The sequence below is a fragment of the Sorex fumeus genome, unplaced genomic scaffold, assembly GCF_029834395.1.
Source record: "Sorex fumeus unplaced genomic scaffold, SorFum_2.1 ptg000063l, whole genome shotgun sequence".
NCBI classification, from domain to species: Eukaryota; Metazoa; Chordata; class Mammalia; order Eulipotyphla; family Soricidae; genus Sorex; species Sorex fumeus.
This window is the reverse complement of record NW_026606120.1, coordinates 13,366,080-13,385,050: the sequence shown is the minus strand read 5'-3', so window position 1 is coordinate 13,385,050 and position 18,971 is coordinate 13,366,080. Positions and strand designations below refer to the sequence as shown.

Below are 18,971 nucleotides of genomic sequence, written 5' to 3'. Positions count from 1 at the left end.
CTCCATATTTTCCCCTTATTTTGTGTCTTTTTTCTTAGAGTGATAGGAAGGGGAGGGAACAGCTACCTTGCAACCTCATTTATGGTTACAGAAACAAACATCCTTTTCCCATGCTTTATCATGTTCCCATTCAGTGCTGGTATCTTGTTACCATCTGGGTTGACCTTGGCAAAACAGAAAGCAACTATTTCCAAACACTTAAATCCTTAGTTGAGAGCAAGTATTTTCATGTGTTAACTCTTCATACCTTAATACAGAAGTTTGCTGCTTAAAAATGTATTTGACTTTTTGCCATTGCCCCCATGGTATAAAGTGAGTTATTCCCATTGCCCAATGTAGAGGCTCAAGTTAAGGTCACAAAGTCTGAGCTTGGTTGTGACATACTTGGAACCAACCAGTCAGATGGAATTTTCCTTTTACTTGGAGCCAATATTGGCACATCTGAAGCCATCAGAAGGTGGCATTTGTAACAAACTTGAGCACCAAGTTCAGTGTATCCCTGACAAAGAACTATTATGTTTCACCAAAGGACAAAAGTTGACGTCTGAAACTCTGAACCATAGAACTGTGCACCTCACACATGATGTGAGCAATTCTGCAGTACCTGGGGTGTCCAAAAAAGCAAAATCCTTCAGTGTCCCGTTTCCTTTGTTCTGCGACAAGGCACTGTCTCTGATAGACCCCATAGGCTAAAACTTGCTGAGTTGTTTCTGCCTGTGTCCTTTCCTTTCCCTGCTAGGTGTGTAGTTTTGCTCAAAGAAGTCATCTGTCTCTGCTGGATATCGACTCTATGGGAATGCAGGTGGGAAGGGGCAACACTCTTCCTAGCCCCACCCCCACCAATACACTTTTTGCTGTACTAAGTTGAAGCCCTGGTGGAAGGAGTTGTGGGCAAGGTAGACTGTACTGCAGGAAAACAATTATGTGTAGCAAGAAACAAACTTGGCCTTGCATTCTAAATGTAACCAATAAAGAGGTGCCCTGGAGTCGGAGAAAAATCTGCAGTGCCAAGGACCTCTGAAGCTAACTGTCCCTTGTGGACATCTGGGTAATATTACTGAGTCTTGTTCATGTGTGGACTGAGTCTTAGTGTTTTGGTTACAACCATTCAGAAATGAAGACAACTCCAGCGGCTTCAGGTTAGATGCTTCTCCTGTACATGATAAGATCTGATGATGAGCACTGAAAGTTCTTCATAAAGAACCAAGAACTGAGAAAGGAATTCAGTGGTCTGATCTGAGCAGATGTTTAGAGCAGAATATAACGCTTTTTGAAGAGTCAGAGATGAAAAACAGGGGGAAAGTTAAGAACCATGAGCTGTGTTTCATTGACAAGTGTTTTAAACATGCACTTTTTCCTACAAACATTGTTTTAGGAAAATAACAACAAAGGACACATCTATGCCATTGATTATTTTTAATGATTTTTGTGCTATGGTTTGACCACAGCATTAAGAACAAGCAGAAAAAGCTGATTTCATAACTAACAAACAGCACTTAGAGCAACATCTTTCCTTTAAAGTATTGCAATGACAGACCTTAGGTCTAAGAACTACATCACCATTGCTCAGTTAAAAGAGGCAGATACACAACAGTTGAAAATCTTTTCCTGTAATTGGGAATTACATTAAAAAGTAAGCACAAATGGCTGTTTAAAAAGACTTTAATGACTTGTGATAATTGTAGCTCACATGAACAACTATTAAAAAGTTCAAATACAGTTGTACTTTTTCAGTAGACTGCTTTATAATAAAACTTAAATAAACTAAATGCTGTGACTAGTATTGTAAATATTTTTAAAAGCCTTAAACTAGACAAATACACAAATAGAAAATGTCATTTTTTGAAAGCATGAAATGAAAAAAAAATAGCAAAATACCAACAAGCGCATTCAAATGAACCAGTATCAATAACTAATGTAAGCCTCAATTAGTTCTGTAGAAAGGAAGCAAAGGTGTGGTAACAAATTTTAGTACCTCTGAGTCTAGAACATTCTCTGATGACATCACGCCCAACAGTTCTCCCAAAAGATAGACCTTGGTGGTTGTTTCTAACAATAATGAACCTCAGTTCTTAATGCTGAATTGCAAGGAAGCCCCTACAACACATAGGCAGGCAGATTCTGCGGGCAGCTGGGATAGAGAACACGAGAAAATTCTCTTCACGGCCCTTTCAAAAAAGGAGGGCTAGCTCTTAGTCCATTCAGCATTAAAAGTTGCATTGTGGAGGCGTTTTCAGTTTAAGGATAATCGGTAATTTATTTTCCGGAGGATAGGGGTATGATTCTATCAGAAAATACACCACACAGCAAATTAAAATAAACCGTGGAATTTATTCAAATTTAAATCCTTTGGTGACAATAAACTGGAAATACAGATCAGATGGACAAGATGTCACCAAATGCCTGTATGGACGATAACCCTAGCGAGAATGCCCACATTCACAAACAGTGATTTTAGTGAACATATGAACGGCTTTTTCTTTCTAATATTAGAATATTAGAAGCGAAGTGCAGAGGTCACAATCAGACATGGGAAAAACGGAGCTGGAAGATGCTGCGTAAAGAGAGGTGTGACGTAACGTGCAACCAAAAATGAATCCTAATGGCAAAACCTAGTTCTCTTCCTGTGTCAAGGTCACCCTCCGAGACCAACAGGAATGGATCTAAGATTCTTCACTCGGATGACTGACAGCCAATTATCTTCGAATGATATCCCAGAACAAAACGTTTTTCCTAAGAATGGGGTCTGAAGTGGATTTGTTTTTCCTGAGGTATTTATTCTTTCCCTATAAACTCTACGGCTAGTTCATCGACACCACAGCTTTCAATTGTAAAGAAAAAGGCACAGAGAGACTTGGGGGCACAGATGGTCATAAATGCCTCTGTACGGAACTAAGGTCTCTGCTGCAGGCCAATTGACTTCATCTGACATAATTTTTGGAATTTTAACAAAATGTGCACTTTTCACTGGTGGTCTGATGTTTTCATTCCTACCATATGAGATAATGTCTTTTCATAAAAAGCAAGTTGAAAAATTAATCCTTTTTTCCCCTGACTAACCAACACTGTTTCAACCAAGCATTAATTATGCGGTTATTAAATTAAGAATCATCTAGTGGCAACCAAAAAGCTGTGGGATTCTTTCAATAATTTTTTTTAAAAAGTTTTCACAGCAAAAATGCAACTCTCAATTGCTATACATACGCTGGTCATAAACTGTGGCTTGTTCAGACTTCTTTCCCTTGTGTTATAATATTGATATTTAATAGGAAAATAAACTACATAGACTCTTATCTGTATGCATCCATTTGCAAATTTCCTTACAAAAGAGGACAAAGCACATAGGCATTCACAAATTCTATGCCATTTCTGTTAAAATTGGTATCTATACATTATATTACAGTATTAACAATTTGTCGTTCTACCCATTGGGTAGGATATGTGCATAATATATTCAAGTTATATACAGCACCTTACAAATAAAAACATAGGAAAAGACAGACAACTGAAAAAGCACCATTGTAAGTGAGGCACAACCAAGGTGGGGCATGGGACTCAGCGGTAGGGAGAGGCACCTTCCTGGATCTGGGCTCTCCAGACAGGAGCTAGATGCCTTGTTGCTGAAAAATGATTGGCATGCTTGGAAATAAAATTGAGATTGAAGTGCTAAGCATGGCTAGAGTGTAGTCATCTTTGTCTAGAGCTAACCCCCTACCACAGCACACAAACACACGGCGCAAGGAGAGAGGAGGAAGGGGGAGGACAAGGCGTACTAAGCAGGGTCTTCCTACACACGGACATCAGCTTCCTGAATCAGCGAGGTGAAACTCAGCAGCAGCAGCAGCACAGGACCAACCCTGGCATCTCAATGATCCCCGGGAACTAATATTATGGAAATGGAGGCAGAAACCCTTCTTCCTAACCCTGGCGGTGCTCCCCCAGCAGGCCACACTCAGTCCTGCTTCTCATTGTCGCGGGAACAGGTGGCAAGGCCCAGAGGGAACTGTGAGTGAGAGTCATGGAGCTGGTGAGTTTTCTCTGTGACTTGGGGCAAAACTCATTTCTGAATCTGTGACCTCAGTGTGTAGACCTGGGCTTCCTTGCACCAACTACCGGCTCGGTTTACATCTGAATCCACCATGGTGTGGTTACCCGGGAGAGCAGAAGGCATTCCTGCTTCCCAGAGAGAGCTGGGGACATGGGCTGAGGTGGCCACAGGCGGCACGAGTATGTCACCACACAAAGTCGCATGCCAGGTGCTGGCCTATTTCTAGTGTTTGTCATGCATACTACCCAAATTAATACCAAGGTCTGGGATCCTTCCCAGGTTCTTCTGTTTTCCCCCTTTCAGACACTGTTGACTTCTGGGGATTTTGAGATAGTGAACAGAATACCAGTTAACCTGGAGCTGATGATGGCACTCTAGGAAGCAAACCTGAAGCAACAAACAAAGACCTGAGACCACCTCCCACCCCCAGATTCTGGCTCACAAGCTGGGTGCCAGGGACTCACAAAGCTTTAGCTGCAGGCCTGGGGGTTTGGGGGATAGTGAGGAGCAGGGAGGCCTGATTGCAGGTATGAACCCCATGCACCTAGAAGATGGCTCTGAAGGGTGCTCCAGGCTAAAGTTCTGGACCCCAGGGAGAAAAACAACTGGATACAAGAAACTCGATGCAACTACTGGCCTGGCAGGAAAACAGGAATCTGGTTTCGTCCGAAACAGAGACGTTTTCTAAAAGTGCTTTTGAGCCCTTCTCATGCTTCTAAAGAGGAAAGAAAAGTGCTGAAGAGGAAAGGAAGATTAGTAGCAGCTCCGAAGTGCTCATTGGGTGCCGCCTTCCTATGCTGGTGTTGGAGGTTTTGACTTCTGCTATGTTCTCTGGTACCTTGGAATGTTTGTGGCTGGTACGCCACGTGTTCAAGTGGTGAGAATGGGCAGAATGTGTGCTTTGTCAGTTATTTGAACCCAATTTGGCAGCATGTGAAGAATAGACCAGTTATTAGAATGATGTGTTTAGCAAACTCATTTGACTTCGACTGCTTCCGTATCTGAAGAGTATTAGAAAAGCAAATAGATGACTTCTGGGAAAGCAAATAGGTGACGTGAAGAAGACCATGTTCCTCGAAATTAGACTCCAATAGCCTTCGGGCTCCATCAACCCAGACCTATTTGAGACAGTGGAATCGCTCTTCAATGCAACACTGCTGAAACAATAAACCTGTCACTGATTGCTTTAATCCAGTTTTCTCAGTTGGACCCCCAGGCTCCATCGGCAGCACATGGTTTCTGGACTACAGGCCTCCAAGAGTCTGCACATCTTCACTCCCACCCTCCTTCTACACCCTGTCAGCAGGTGGCGACAGAACACAGACAGGTCAGCCACAACTTCCCCAAAAGCTGCCACTCTGAGTCACCTTTCCCTTTGTATAGCAGGAAAATTGATTCAACTTACAACCTTGGCTCTCAAATAAAATCATTACAGAGGTCCAGCCTCAGTCACACCTTGATGTGAATGAATATTTAAAAAATGAACTCCAAGGGCACTTCTGTGGCATAGCGGAGTAGGAGGAACCTTTCTCTTGCAGGGCCTTTGAAAGTGATTTGAAATGTTGTTTTGCCAATACTGTGGACATGCAAAACATTTAAGTACTTCAAAAAAAATGTTTAAGGTGGACAGGGATGAAGGCATGTACCCGTTTCTTATCTGAGGGCAAGTAGAAAAGTAAGAATTGTTAAAACTATTTTGAGCTTGAGCTGGGTTGGGCCCACCACGTGAGGCAAATTGCAGACGAGACTGGGAGGATGACGTCATCCTCTAAGCTCACACGGCTTCAGAGCGGTGACCTGACTCATAATCCACCCAAGTACCCAGTTGGGACAAGTGCTTCCTGATTGCATCCCACAAGGCAGATCTCGGTTCCACGCTGCAGGGGGAGACCCCCAGGTGTTTTGTAGCACCAGCTGGACAACCAGGCATCAGCCAGGCATCAGGAGGCTACTGACACAGCAGGAAGGCAACCTCAGCTCCCAAGTCAAGGTTCCACCACCCACCCTCTCCACACCTCAGTACACTCACCTCCACATGGTTTGCAGCATGAGTGACCATTGCAGCTGACCTAGCGCTAATGCCAGTATGTGAAACAGATGAATCGAATGGAAATCCCACTCCTCCAAAGAAGAGCAGAAAAGAAGACCCTATGACCAAGAAAAAGTTGGAGGAAAGAGCAGAGGGCCAGGGCCTAGGCTGTGGTCTAGAACTATCCCTCCAGTTTCCAGTCCATGGCACCATCACCTCATGGAGACTGCAGGAGCCCTCACCCTTGTGCTCAGCACAATGCTCCATGTCACTGCATTGTTCTACTCACTGAATCAAGACCATCAAAGACCTCAGCACAGAGCAGACTCCAAGAGGTCCTGCTCTGGGGAGCACTGGCTGGCCCGACTTGCCAGCTGCTGCTACATAAACAGATGCTGTGTCCACAGAAGAAACTTATTTATTGTCCATAAGAACACGTGTTTGTAAATATCAGGAGTAGTAAAACTAACCCTATAGGAATTTCTTAGTTACATTTGAACTCTGGGTTGTGCTTTTTTTTTTTTTTTGTCCTGTGCTCTTAAAGTCACTTCTCACTCTGCAGAGCTTGGCACTGGTCTGCTTCTGGCCAATGGCCAAGGCTTAGAGCAACCTCCACAAATTTAGGTGGGTTTGGGCACTGCATTCCTCCAGGAATGAGGCGCTGGCACTGGTGAAGTGTGATGGCTTTTATTATGCCAGCAACACAGTGTTCCTCACTCAGCTCCTGGGGTTTCCCCAACAGGAAGAGCCGCTCCTAGTTGCTCATCCATGGGCAGGAGGGGAGTGGCTGGGACCCTCAAAGACAGAGTGGTCTCCAGGACCAAACTGACCACGGTGGGAGGGGGAGACACAAGGAGCTATGCTGAGAAGTCACATAGTTCAACAGTATTCCAAGTAACCACCTTGCATTTCAAACAATTTATTGCATAAAATAATGTATGTATCTGAGTGTATGCTTCATGCTACAATGAATATAAAATAAAAAAAAACACAACACCTAAATTACTTAAGAAGCTGTACTGTGGGGGCTGAAGGCAGTGCTGCAGGATGCTGGAGACGGAGGTGCATGTTGATAAAATACGCAGCCCAAGGCTAGCAGAAAAACTCAATACATCAGAAATGCTGGAGTTTAGTATTTCCTACCTTTACCCCAAAGTCTCAGAATGCTTCGGCGAGGCACTGCTATTTGCTACAAATCCTTGCAACCAAAGTGACTTTCTTGATTTCTGTTAAGTTGGCATATGCTATGCTATAGCCCTACATTATCTTTTTCTTGCGTGCGTATGGGGAATACTCCAGAGTATTCCTTGGGCCTAATAAGAATCCACAGGTGAAAAGACAACATACAGAACTTCACATAAAACAGTTCCCTCATACATATTTTAAACATTTAGTAGTGCAACTTTGAAAAACACATCACAACACAAAGTAACTCCTTGCATTCATCTAACTTCTCCACTTGATACCTTGGCACACAAAACAGGAATTTTTGAATCATATTTTTAAAACAAAATAAAAGTTCCACACCTTGGGAGAAAAAGCAAACTGGCCAATTCTTCCCCATGATAATATATAATAATGCTTCCTTCTTTATTCAGTTAATTATAAAACAGGCCATCCTGGCCGCTTTCTCTACAAAGTCTCCTTTCATAATTAAATAAATCAAATACCTCTTGGGGTTTTGTTTCATGATATCTTAAAGCATCCCTTTCTCTGTTGTACCCACGCCCACCCTTTGCCAAAATCCTCCCCTCTCCTCCCTACCCCCCACCCCTCCCCCCTTCCCAACGCCTGTTCCCAAAGAAACACTGTTTGCGGTCAGACCCGATTGAAGTTTGTAGGATTTCACTTTAGACTGCATGCAATTCCCCTGAAAGGAATCAGAAACAAAGACCACATTTGCACATTTGGTTTTACTTGGTAAAACTGAGCAACACGGTGCGGAGGGGCGCCCTTGGCCGTGCTTTCTCGTCTCAGCCCAAGTGCACGCCAGGAGCGGGACTCAGACGAGGTTCCCAGGCTTCCGGTCCTTGCCCTGGAGGGTCACCACGGTGCTCCCGGAGCCGTCGGGCTGGAAGGGCAGTCTGCTGCCGCGGGGGGCGTGGCTGTGCTGGTGATGGAAGAAGGAGGAGCCGGGGTAGTGCCCCATCACCTCGCTGTACGTAGGGGGCGGCCCCTCCATCCTCCCGTTACTGCTGCAGGTGCTGGCGCTGATGCCCGAATTGCTGCTCGGCGGGCACGGGCCCCCGTGGTACACAGAAATGTCGATCAAATCGCTGTCGAATATGGTTCGGTTGGGCGGGGCCCTCACAGATTCTCGGTTGAGTTCCATCTGCTGTTCAGGGTCCCGCAGCTGGAGGGTGCAGGGCCCCTGGTACGGAGGCGGCTCCTCCCCGTCGGACAGCGAGATGGTGGGGGGCAGGTCAATCTCGTGCTGCACATAGGGGTAGGTGGGCTGGAAGCGGCTGAAGCGGTCCCTCTGGATAAAGGACGGGGCAGTGAATCTGTCCCGGGATCGAGGGGCGTACATGATCTGCAGGGAAAAGGAGAACGTTGCTCGATCAGTTACTTACTGAATAAATAAACTGTTCAGGGGGCCCGGAGAGAGAGTGCAGCGGGTAGGGTGTTTGCCTTGCACGTGGACAACAAGGTTTCAAACCCCGGCATCCCACATGGTCCCCGAACCTCACTAGAAATGATTCTTGAGTGCAGACAGGAGTGAGCATCCCAGGTGTGTTCCCCTCAAAGAACAAAACACCCCCCGCAAAAGGGTCTAAATAGGGGTCAGAGCAATAGTACCGCGAGGAGGGTGCTTGTCTTGCATGTAGCAGACCCAGATTCCACCCTCCGCATCCCACACGTCCCAAGCTCCACTAGGAGTAATCCCTGAGCACAAAATCAAGATTAAACTCTGAACATCGCTGGCCCCAAAATAAAAGCAAGCAAGCAAGCAAACAAACAAAAATATATGGTCTCAGTGACTGTTTAGTCTTTTTCATGTCTAGACTTCTCTATTTTTTTTTTCTGCTTTTTGGGTCACACCCAGCGATGCACAGGGGTTACTCCTGGCTCTGCATTCAGGAATTACTCCTGTTGGTGCTCAGTGGACCATATGGGACACTGGGAATCAAACCCAGGTCGGCCAAATGCCCTACTCTTTGTGCTATAGCTTCAGTCCCTTCTCTAGTTATTCTTTCTGGATAAACGTTTTCTGGAGTTTTATTTTTAGGAGATGATAAAAATATGCCCAAAAGAAAACACGATTATGGTTTGTTTCCAAAATGAATGCAGCACTGGTAGGGTGCTTGCTTTGCACGTGTCCTACCAAGGTTCCATCCAGGCCAGCCAGGAGTAATTCCTGAGTACAGAGCCAGGAGTAACCCTTGAGGACCTCCAGATGTGGTCCCCAAACCAGAACCAACCAAACAAAAAGAAATGTATTCAGGTACTGTATGTCTTACATAACTCTCTCATCTATTTTACAATCCATTTTTTCCGAGATGAACAATACGTTATACACACAAACATATTATAAAACATGTGTATCTCTATCCATTTACTTCTCTCACATTTATTAGCATATTATGAGATCATGTAAAGATGAGTGATTCTGGGAGCTGGAGCAATAGCACAGAGGGTAGGGCATTTGCCTTGCACGCTGCCAACCCAGGTTCAATTCCCAGCATCCCATATGGTCCCCCGAGCACCACCAGGAGTAATTCCTGAGTGTGTGAGCCAGGAATAACCCCTGTGCATCACCAGGTGTGACCTAAAAATAAATAAATAAATAAAATTTATTTAAAAAATGAGTGATTCTCAGCGTCTTTGCTTTCTGGGTCTTTAGCACAAATAATTCATAGGAAATTATTAGGAAACCCTTTCCTTACCTTTTAAGCCTAAATCAGAGGCATGGGTTTTAATTTAATATTCTCTTAGTCTCCGTTTAATACACTGAACCATTCCAAATTTTGTTGCAATTGTTTAATTCTCTCCTCCCTCCCATATACACATGGGGTCAGCAAACACCTTCTGCCACATGCACCTCCACCTCTGTCCACCACTTACCTCTGAAGCACCTGGTCCAGGCCCAGAACTGTCTGATGGCCACAGGCGTCCTTCCTGGTGGGATGTGTGGGGCAGCAGGAAAGAAAAAAAAATCACAAGGAAATCTTTAGATTCATAAAGCAGCATCCCAAATTATCCTTCCCTCTCTGAGAGCAAACCTACTTTAAGACAGAAAACAAAAGAAGGGTTACCTTTTTACACTTAATATCACAATGGGGACTGTGGAGAGTTGGATTAGAGAAAGAGCTAGAAAGGTAAGACCTGGCTATAAGACATGTGAAGCAAACTGAAATTAGAGAGATCTGAAGACAAATATCTTTCAGTTTTCATAACTCAAGATGGTCCACAAACTACATTGAGTCATGCCACGCTATGGGTAGAGTTAAGGAGACTTAAGGTCTTATGTGGATAATTCTTCCCCCCAAGTCTACCCCAAATGTGCCTAGGTCCACTGATTGGCATCCAACTTGAAAACTAAGGTTCCAAAGCTTGAATGTTTTACCAGCATCTTCTGGGGGTGTTTCTCCTCCAGTATCTGTCATCTAGTTGCTTAACACTTTCTTTAAAAAATGTCTGGATTGGGGGCTGGAGAGCTACCACAGCAAGTAGGGTGCTTGCCTTGCTTGCAGCCAACCTGGATTTGATCCCCAACATCCCATATGGCCCCCTGAACTCTGTCAGGAATAATTCCTGAGTGCAGGGCCAGGAGTAACTCCTGAGCATCACTGGGTATGGCCCCAAAATAAAAACAATCAGAAAAAAGTTTTGTCTTCACCCAAACGGAGAGAGAGAACACAGGGGATTGCCCTGCCACAGAGACAGGGGGGATGGGGGGATGGGGGTGGGAGGGATATTATCCATGGTGGTGGAAAATGGGCACTGGTGGAGGGATGGGTATCTGATCATTGTATGATTGAAACCAAAGCACAAAAAATTGTAAATCTACAACTTTAAAAAAAATAAAATAAAATAAGGGGAAAAAAAAAGTTTTGTCTGACTAACAAGGCGACGAGTAGCCAGTAGGTATCATGAAAGGCCATTTTTCAATAGCTTAAATTTGTTAACAAAGAATTGCATGTGTTGGTTGGGTGTTTAACCAAAGGCCTGCAACTATAATCAAGAAAAGTGGGGAACTAACATGCTAGGGGAATGGGTATGCCTTTTTCTGAGGGAGGTTGGGGGTACACCCGGCTCAGGGATCACTCCGGAGATCATATATGGTGTTATGGATTAAATTTGGGCCAACTGCATGCAAAGCAAGCACCCTACCTAACTAGACACTGTACTATCACTTTGCTCTCACCTTCCTCACACTTTTTTGATTCCCAGGGATTAACTTAACTTAATCATTAAAAATTCACATGATTTTGTGTGATCAGTAGCCTCCCAGAGTGTCACCCACAAGTACCCTCAGTCTAGACACAAAGGTCAGTTATCTTGGCTCTTTGGTAGGTGTCATTCCAGTTCATTTCCTTATCAGTGATGAACAGTGAGCTGCTCATGGGATGTTGAGCTGGGCCTATGCATTCAACCAACTCTGGCGTGAACACAGGACTAGCAGGAAGATAATAAATGAAGCCAGCAGAATTTAGGGGAACTTTGGGTTTAAGGTCTTGGCCATAAGATTCTGAATGGGCCATGGCATCATTGACATTGCAACAGGTAACTGACCCAAGTTGAATATGAGGAAGTAGCTGTCTAACCTCCCTCTCTCTCTCTCTCTCTCTCTCTCTCTCTCTCTCTCTCTCTCTCTCTCTCTGTCTTTCTCTCCTTTTGTGTATTATGGTTCACAAAACAGATACTAAAAGTTTATCATATATATTCCTTTACCTACTTTCAACACTCAGTTCTATTTTTTTAAGTGAGTACATTTAGTCTGATTTTATTTAATGTTAGTTTTTATTTAAAAAATTTTTTTATTAGTGAAACACCATGAGGTACAGCTATAGACTTACAAATTTTTGTGCTTGGGTTTCAGTTATACAATGATCAAATACCCATCCCTCCACCAGTGCCCATCCTCCACCACCACGGGTCCCAGCATCCCTCCCACCCCCCTTCCCCCCATCCCACCCTGCCTCTGTGGCAGGGCATTCCCTTTTGTTCTCTCTCTCTCCTTTTGGGTTCTGTGGTTTGAGAGAGAGGCATTGAGTGGCAATCATGTTTGGTCCAAAGTCTACTTTCAGCATGCTTCTCCCATCCTGGGAGGATCGTCCCAACACCCTTTATTTGGTGCTCCCCTCTCTATCTGAGCTTCCTTTTCCCCTAGCACATGTGGCTGGCCTCCAAGTCAACACTCAGTTCTTGTCCAGAATGATCATTTCTCTTTTTTTTTTTTTGACCCAGCGGTGCTCAGGGGTTTACTCCAGGCTCTGCACTCAGGAATCACTCCTGGTGATTCAGAGGGGAACCATATGGGATGCCGGGGATTGAACCCAGGTTGGCCACACGCAAGGAAAATGCCCTACCTGCTGTACTATCACTCTGGCCTCCAGTGATCATTTCTAAATATTGTCATACTGGTCCCTTCTCTATTCTAGCTGTTCTTTGCCCCTTCACCCCCGCCCCCGCCCCACCACCACACACAAACTTGTGCCAAGCTTCCAACCATTGATCAGTCCTCCTGCCCCTGTTCTATCTGTCTTGGATATTAGCCTCATATTATTTTTTTTATATCCCACACATGAGTGCAGTAATTCTATATCTGTCCTTCTCCTTACACTTAAACATTGTTGGTGGGAATGTCTAGTAGTCCAGACTTTTTGAGGAATGGATATTCCTCAAAAAAACTAGAAACTGAGCTCCCATTTGACCCAGAAATACCACTTCTGGGAATATATCCTGGGGACCCAAAAACACACAGCAGAAATACCATCTGCATTTCTGTTTATTGCAGCACTGTTCATAATAGCCAGAATCTGGAAACAACCCGAATGGCAGAGAATGCAGGCTTTCTTAAGAAACATATTATTCTCAAGTCACTCCTTTATATCTCTAATTAGTACCACTGATTCAAGTTACATTAAAACTGAGTAGGACCACATATCACTCCAAGATGATTGTAAGAAGGTCATCTAAACTTGGGAAGGAATGGGGGGTCTGAGAGGTGGCCCCTCCGTGTGCACTGCCTTGCATGCATGCTTCTCACTTTCTAACATTCTCCCTGCATGACAGGTAACATCAATTGTCTAATGAAAACTGAATATTAACTGGATGGATGACACAGCATGAATCTGTCAAGACAAGTCAACTCTGAACTGGGAAAGCCCTTGGCGGAATCATGGACCCCTGGTTTTCAATCAGGAGGCTCGACTACAACCACACTGTACATTCGGAGAGCCTGGCAAGCTATTGAGAGAATTCTGATTGCACAGCAAAGCCTGGCAAGCTCCCCATGACATATTCAATATGCCCAAAACAGTAACAACAAATCTCACAATGGAGACATTACTGGTGCCCACTTGAGCAAATCGATTAACAACGGGATGATAGTGATACAGTGATACAGTTTAACAGTGATTTTGCTCTGCTTTTAAACTCCACCCTCAGTGAGGCCATGAGCTGTCTGCTGAGATTGAAGAGAGTGTCAAACACCAGCAGAACTTTGGTTTGCCACACAAGGCCCAGATCTTCCTGCTGTCATGTCATGGTAGAGAGGTGAAAAAACCCAACTTGATAGCATTTCCTGTTGTGATGAATACTGCTTTCACTGTCACTGTTCTTCCGTTATTCATTGATTTACTCGAGCGGGCCCAGTAATGTTTCCATTGTGACACTTGTTACTATATTTGGCATATCGAATATGTCACGGCTAGCTTGCCAGGCTTTGCCATGCGGGCAAGATACTCTCGGTAGCTTGCCAGGCTCTCCGAGAGGGGCAGAGGAATCGAACCTGGGTCGGTCAGGTCGGCCGCGTGCAAGGCAAACACCCTACCCGCTGTGCTATTGCTCCAACCCGAGTTTCTACTTTATTTTGGATTTTTTTCTCCTTAAAGTCAAATCTTTATTGTGAACAAATAATGAATTTCGTCCTCCTCTCCTGCTAATGGCCTCACAGCCAGGCTGATCGATGACCATCTCTCAAGAAGTTGAGATTTTCCTTCAGAATCTATAAGATTGGGAACAGAGTGTGGATTACCAAGACAAACTGAGGGGGACAGCTTTCCCCCTGACACAATGTCCTCCATCTAGATCCACAGACAATACAATCACAGACATACACATGCACTATCACATGTTCAGAGGTTGCCTCTGATGCAAGTACTTGGAATCACAGTCGGGTCCTCCAGCCTCCTGGAACCCACCAAGACACAGATCTACTGATCTCTTAGCCCCCCGCCCTATGGATGGGCTGGTTCCTGATCAAGGGGCTAGACCAGGACCACTGTCAACAGTGAATCTTTAGACAAAGGAACACAGGACAACTCCAAATCTTGCAGGCCTAAAGTCAAACATGATGAAAATTTGCTTCACAGTTTTCTCTTCTGGGGGGTCAGTGGAGAACCATTTTGACCAAAGATATTCCCATAAATTGAATTTTCTTGACACAAAAACATTGTCATTAAAGATTTTTTAAAAAATCACTAGAGGGTCAGTGGATAGGGAGCTTGCCTTATACCTGGGCAACTTGGGCTTGACCCCTTGTATACCATATGGTCCCCTGAGCTCACCAGGAGTAATCCCACAGCACAGAGCTAGGAGTAAACCCTGAACTCTCCTGGGGTGTGACCCTCAAACAAAAACAAATCACTGGAGCTTCAAATGACTATCCTTATGATGCCAATGGTTACGATGTCTAATTTTTGAAACTTCGAACATAATGACTAATTTTTTTTTCCATTAAGTTCTAACCATTGCAATATTTTTGGAGGTGGGTGTGAAACCAAAATTGCCTTGTCTGCTTTTAAAAAATCATGTTAAAATATCACTGTCACTGTCCTCCCGTTGTTCATTGATTTGCTCGAGTGGGCCCAGTAACATTGTGAGAATTGTTACTGTGTTTGGCATATCGAATACGTCACGAGGAGCTTGACAGACTTTGCTGTGCGGGCGAGATACTCTTGGTAGCTTACCGGGCTCTCCAAGAGGGGCGGAGGAATCGAATTCAGGTGGGCCATATTGGCTGCATGCAAGGCAAACGCCCTACCCGTGTGCTATTGCTCCAGCCCATGTTAAATTATACATAACAATTTTTTTTGGGGGGGGGGATGGTTCGTATCTGACAATGCTCTGGGGCTACTCCTGGCTCCATACTCAGAAATTACTACTTCTGGCAGTTGTTTGTGGAACCATATGGGACGCTGGGGATCAAACCCAGGTTGACCATGTGCAAGGTAAACACCCTACCCACTGTACAATAGCTCCAGTCCTGTATAACAATTTTAAAAATTGTAATTATTTGTACAAGTGTTCAGTTCTATGGCATTAATGGTATTAACCTTATGTGTCATGCAACTGTCACAACAATTCATTAAAGAAATTTTTCATTTTCCCAAACGGAAATGTCATAGCTAAGAAACTCCCTGATTCCCCCCTCCTCTCTGCTGCTGGTAAGCATCCTACTCTCTGCCCCTGTAAATCTGACTATACCAGGTATCTCATATAAATGGAGTCAGTATTTGTCATCCTGTGGACACACATTGTGATATGTCTGTATTCTACTCAAGATTTTGGCCTTTGAGGTTCATTCCTGCTGAGGCATGTGGCAGCATTTCAGTATGTTTTAAGGCCAACTGATAGTCAGTCGTACCACATTTCTTTATTCAATCATCTCTTAATGGGTGGCATGATTGTTTCTGCCTTTTGGCTACTATGAATAATGAGCCTATGAACAGGGGTATACACTGCCAACTCTTTCGGTCTCAACTTCTAGTTCTTTGGAGCATATACTCAGAAATGGAATTGTTGGCTCATATGGAAATTTCACGGATCATTTGTGGAGGAGCTGAGCTACTGGCTTTACCATTTTACATTCCCAGCAGCAATGCACAAGTTTCAACTTCTGTGTAACTTCACCACACTTGCCATTTTCTGTTTTGTTTTCCTTCAATAATAGCCAATGTGTGTGGCATGGTATCTCATTATGGTTTGAATTTGCATTTCCCTAACGATTACTATATTAAGTCAGAATTCTCCAGAGGAAAGAAGCAATAGGGTCTGTGTTATTTGGGTTTTTAGAAAATAAACTCCCACGCTGGCAAGAGAATGTTTTCTTTACTTAATCTATCATGTCAAAAACTAATTTCTTCTGGAATTAGTCTAACAGAATCTCCAGAAATTCTGTTTTATCAGCAATCTGGGTACCTTAATAGGCAAGTCAAATGGAGACAAAAAATTAACCATTACAATTAGTGATACCAACTTCTTCTCAGTGCATTTCAACCATTTGTATATCTATAGATGTGTCTATTCAAATCCTTTGCCCAATTTAAAATTTGGTTGTTTACTATCTGGACTGCACGTTATGGAAACCTTATCTACTCTGGAAATTAATCCCTATTATATATATGATTTGTAAATATCTTCCACTGTGCATGTTTTTATTCTCTTGATGGTTTTTTTTGTTTCTTTGTTTTTGGGCCACACTTGGTGCTGCTCAGGGCTTGGCTCTGAGCTCTCAGGGATTGCTGGCATCTTTTGATAAATACGTTAAAAAATTAATGTTCAATTTTTCTATTTTTTTGTTGTCATTTGTTACTTGTGCCTTTGGTGCTATACCACCATCAAAGAAATTACTATTAAATCCAAACTAATGAAGCCTCCCCTTCATTTTTTCTTTGACAATTTTAGCGTGTATATATAGTTGCTTTCTTTGGAAACTCTCTTCTAATTTTATTTTTTCATATGTGACATAATTAAAGGGTTCAATGTTGTTATTTTGCAAGTGGCTGTTTTCTCAGCATCACTTTCAAGAAGTGATCTTTTCCTCTTGAGTGGCTTGGGCATGTGGGCCAATCACTGAACTCTAGGGGGATTCATTTCTGGGCTCTCTGTTCTATTCCACTGGCCTATATGTCTGTCTTTGTGTGAACACCACATTATTATGTTGCTTTATAGTAAATGCTGAAACCAGGAAATGAAAACTTTGGCTCTGTTATTATTTTTTTCAGAATTCTTTTTTAAAAAATATTTTTCAATTTCATTTATTTGATTTGGGGGCTACACCCAGAAATGCTTAGGAGTTACTCCTGGCTCAGTGTTACCTCTGCTCAGAAATTACTCCTGATGGTGCTTGGGGGACCATATGGGACCTTGGGGACCAAACCTGGGTTGGCCACATGCAAGGGAAATACTTTACCTGCTGTACTATTGCGCTAGTTATTCTTTTTCAGTATGCTTTTGACTACTGTGGATTCCTTACAATGGTACAGCATATGAATTTTAATATAAACTTTCCTATTTCTGAAAAATACATAAATGGGATTTTCATAGAGGTTACCCTGTTGTTGTATATGGCTTTTGGTAGTAGTGTTGATATTTTAATAATATAAAGTCTTCAAGTATGAACACAAGATGACTTCCTATTCATTAGTTCTACTTAAATTTGAAAGAATTACACAGCATCATTGTATAGTTTCCAGTGTACAAGTTTTTCGTCTTCTGGATAAATTTTATTTATTGTGATGTTATTATGAATTGAATTGTTTTCTTAGTTTCCTTCTCAGACTGTAAATTCTTTTTTCTAATAAAAAAAGTTTGGGCCACACCTGGCAGTGCTCAGGGATTACTTTTAGCTCTGCATTCAGGGATCACTCCTGGAGGGTTTGGGGGATCATATGGAGTACTGGGAACTGAACCTGAATTAGCAGCATGCAAATTAAGTGCTCTAGCCTCCGTACTATCTCTCTGGCCTTCAGACTGTTCATTCTTCAAAGAGTAAAACTGGGAACATTGTACTCCTAAAGCAAACACTCCTACAATTAACTTTAACTCAGGTAAAAAAAAAAGAAGTAAGTTAAATGGAATTTTCAGGTTGATTTTACATTTATATCCTACAATTTGCTGGACCTTGTTTTATTAGTTCTAACAGTCTCTTGTTTGCTTCTCAGTGGAATTTTGAGGGTTTTTTCTACATATAAAAGCACATCATCTGTAAGCAGATAATTTTCCCTTGGGCCTCCCCAAAATGTTTAAAACAGATGTTTTCAAGATATATCACTTTGTCAAGTAGATTATTTTGAGCAGCGGTCAAATGAGATGTTGATCTCTCAGGAATCTTTCACTACTACTGTAACTGCCAGGAAGAGTGGAAATTAGGGGTATTATTCTAAATTACAGCTGCAACCAGAAATAATCTTTCTATTGTAGAAAGTTATTAAATAGTAGGGTAAATATCTGATTAAAGAGCATCTGGCATTATTTTATGAGTCCTCCATGCCTCATACTGTGAGTTCCCTTCGTCCCTCCTTGAACCAGGGAGCTTAGGCCATTCCTTTCTTAGTTCATATATATATATATATATACATATATATATATATATACATATATATATTTCCCCTCACTGGTCTTTAAATCAATATTTATTTCTACGTAAATTCTCTGTATACATGCAACTAAAGTTTTTTAAAATTTGTTTTTTCTTATCACTCAACTGGCTTGAAAAGTACGCAGAGAGGTATGGATAGGAGAAACTCCTTCCCTTATTCTGCAAAATAAGGGAGGAAATAAAATGTTTGACAGTGCATGCTGTGGATTGTGATGCAAACTATTTTTATTGCAGTTCATGGTCAAAGACAATATGAAGGACAGAGGAGATGACTAAAAGGGCCAGAGTTCATGCTTGGCATGTGGGAAGCCTGGGTTTCATTCTAAGAACTGCTGCTGAATAAC

The 18,971-nt window shown here is 42.9% G+C and overlaps 1 protein-coding gene across 1 annotated transcript in view; it reads right to left on the bottom strand.

Annotated features, from left to right (window-relative positions):
* Nucleotides 1–7,866: 7,866 nt before the first annotated feature.
* LDLRAD4 (low density lipoprotein receptor class A domain containing 4) overlaps nucleotides 7,867–18,971 on the bottom strand; it is a 386,384-nt gene continuing 375,279 nt past the window's right edge. The window contains exons 5-6 of the mRNA XM_056127851.1: nucleotides 10,143–10,196; nucleotides 7,867–8,610 (exon numbers count right to left, since the gene is read on the bottom strand). Coding sequence (XP_055983826.1) covers nucleotides 8,080–8,610; nucleotides 10,143–10,196 — 585 coding nt within the window. The 3' untranslated portion in view covers nucleotides 7,867–8,079. The remainder of the gene's footprint in view (nucleotides 8,611–10,142; nucleotides 10,197–18,971) is intronic.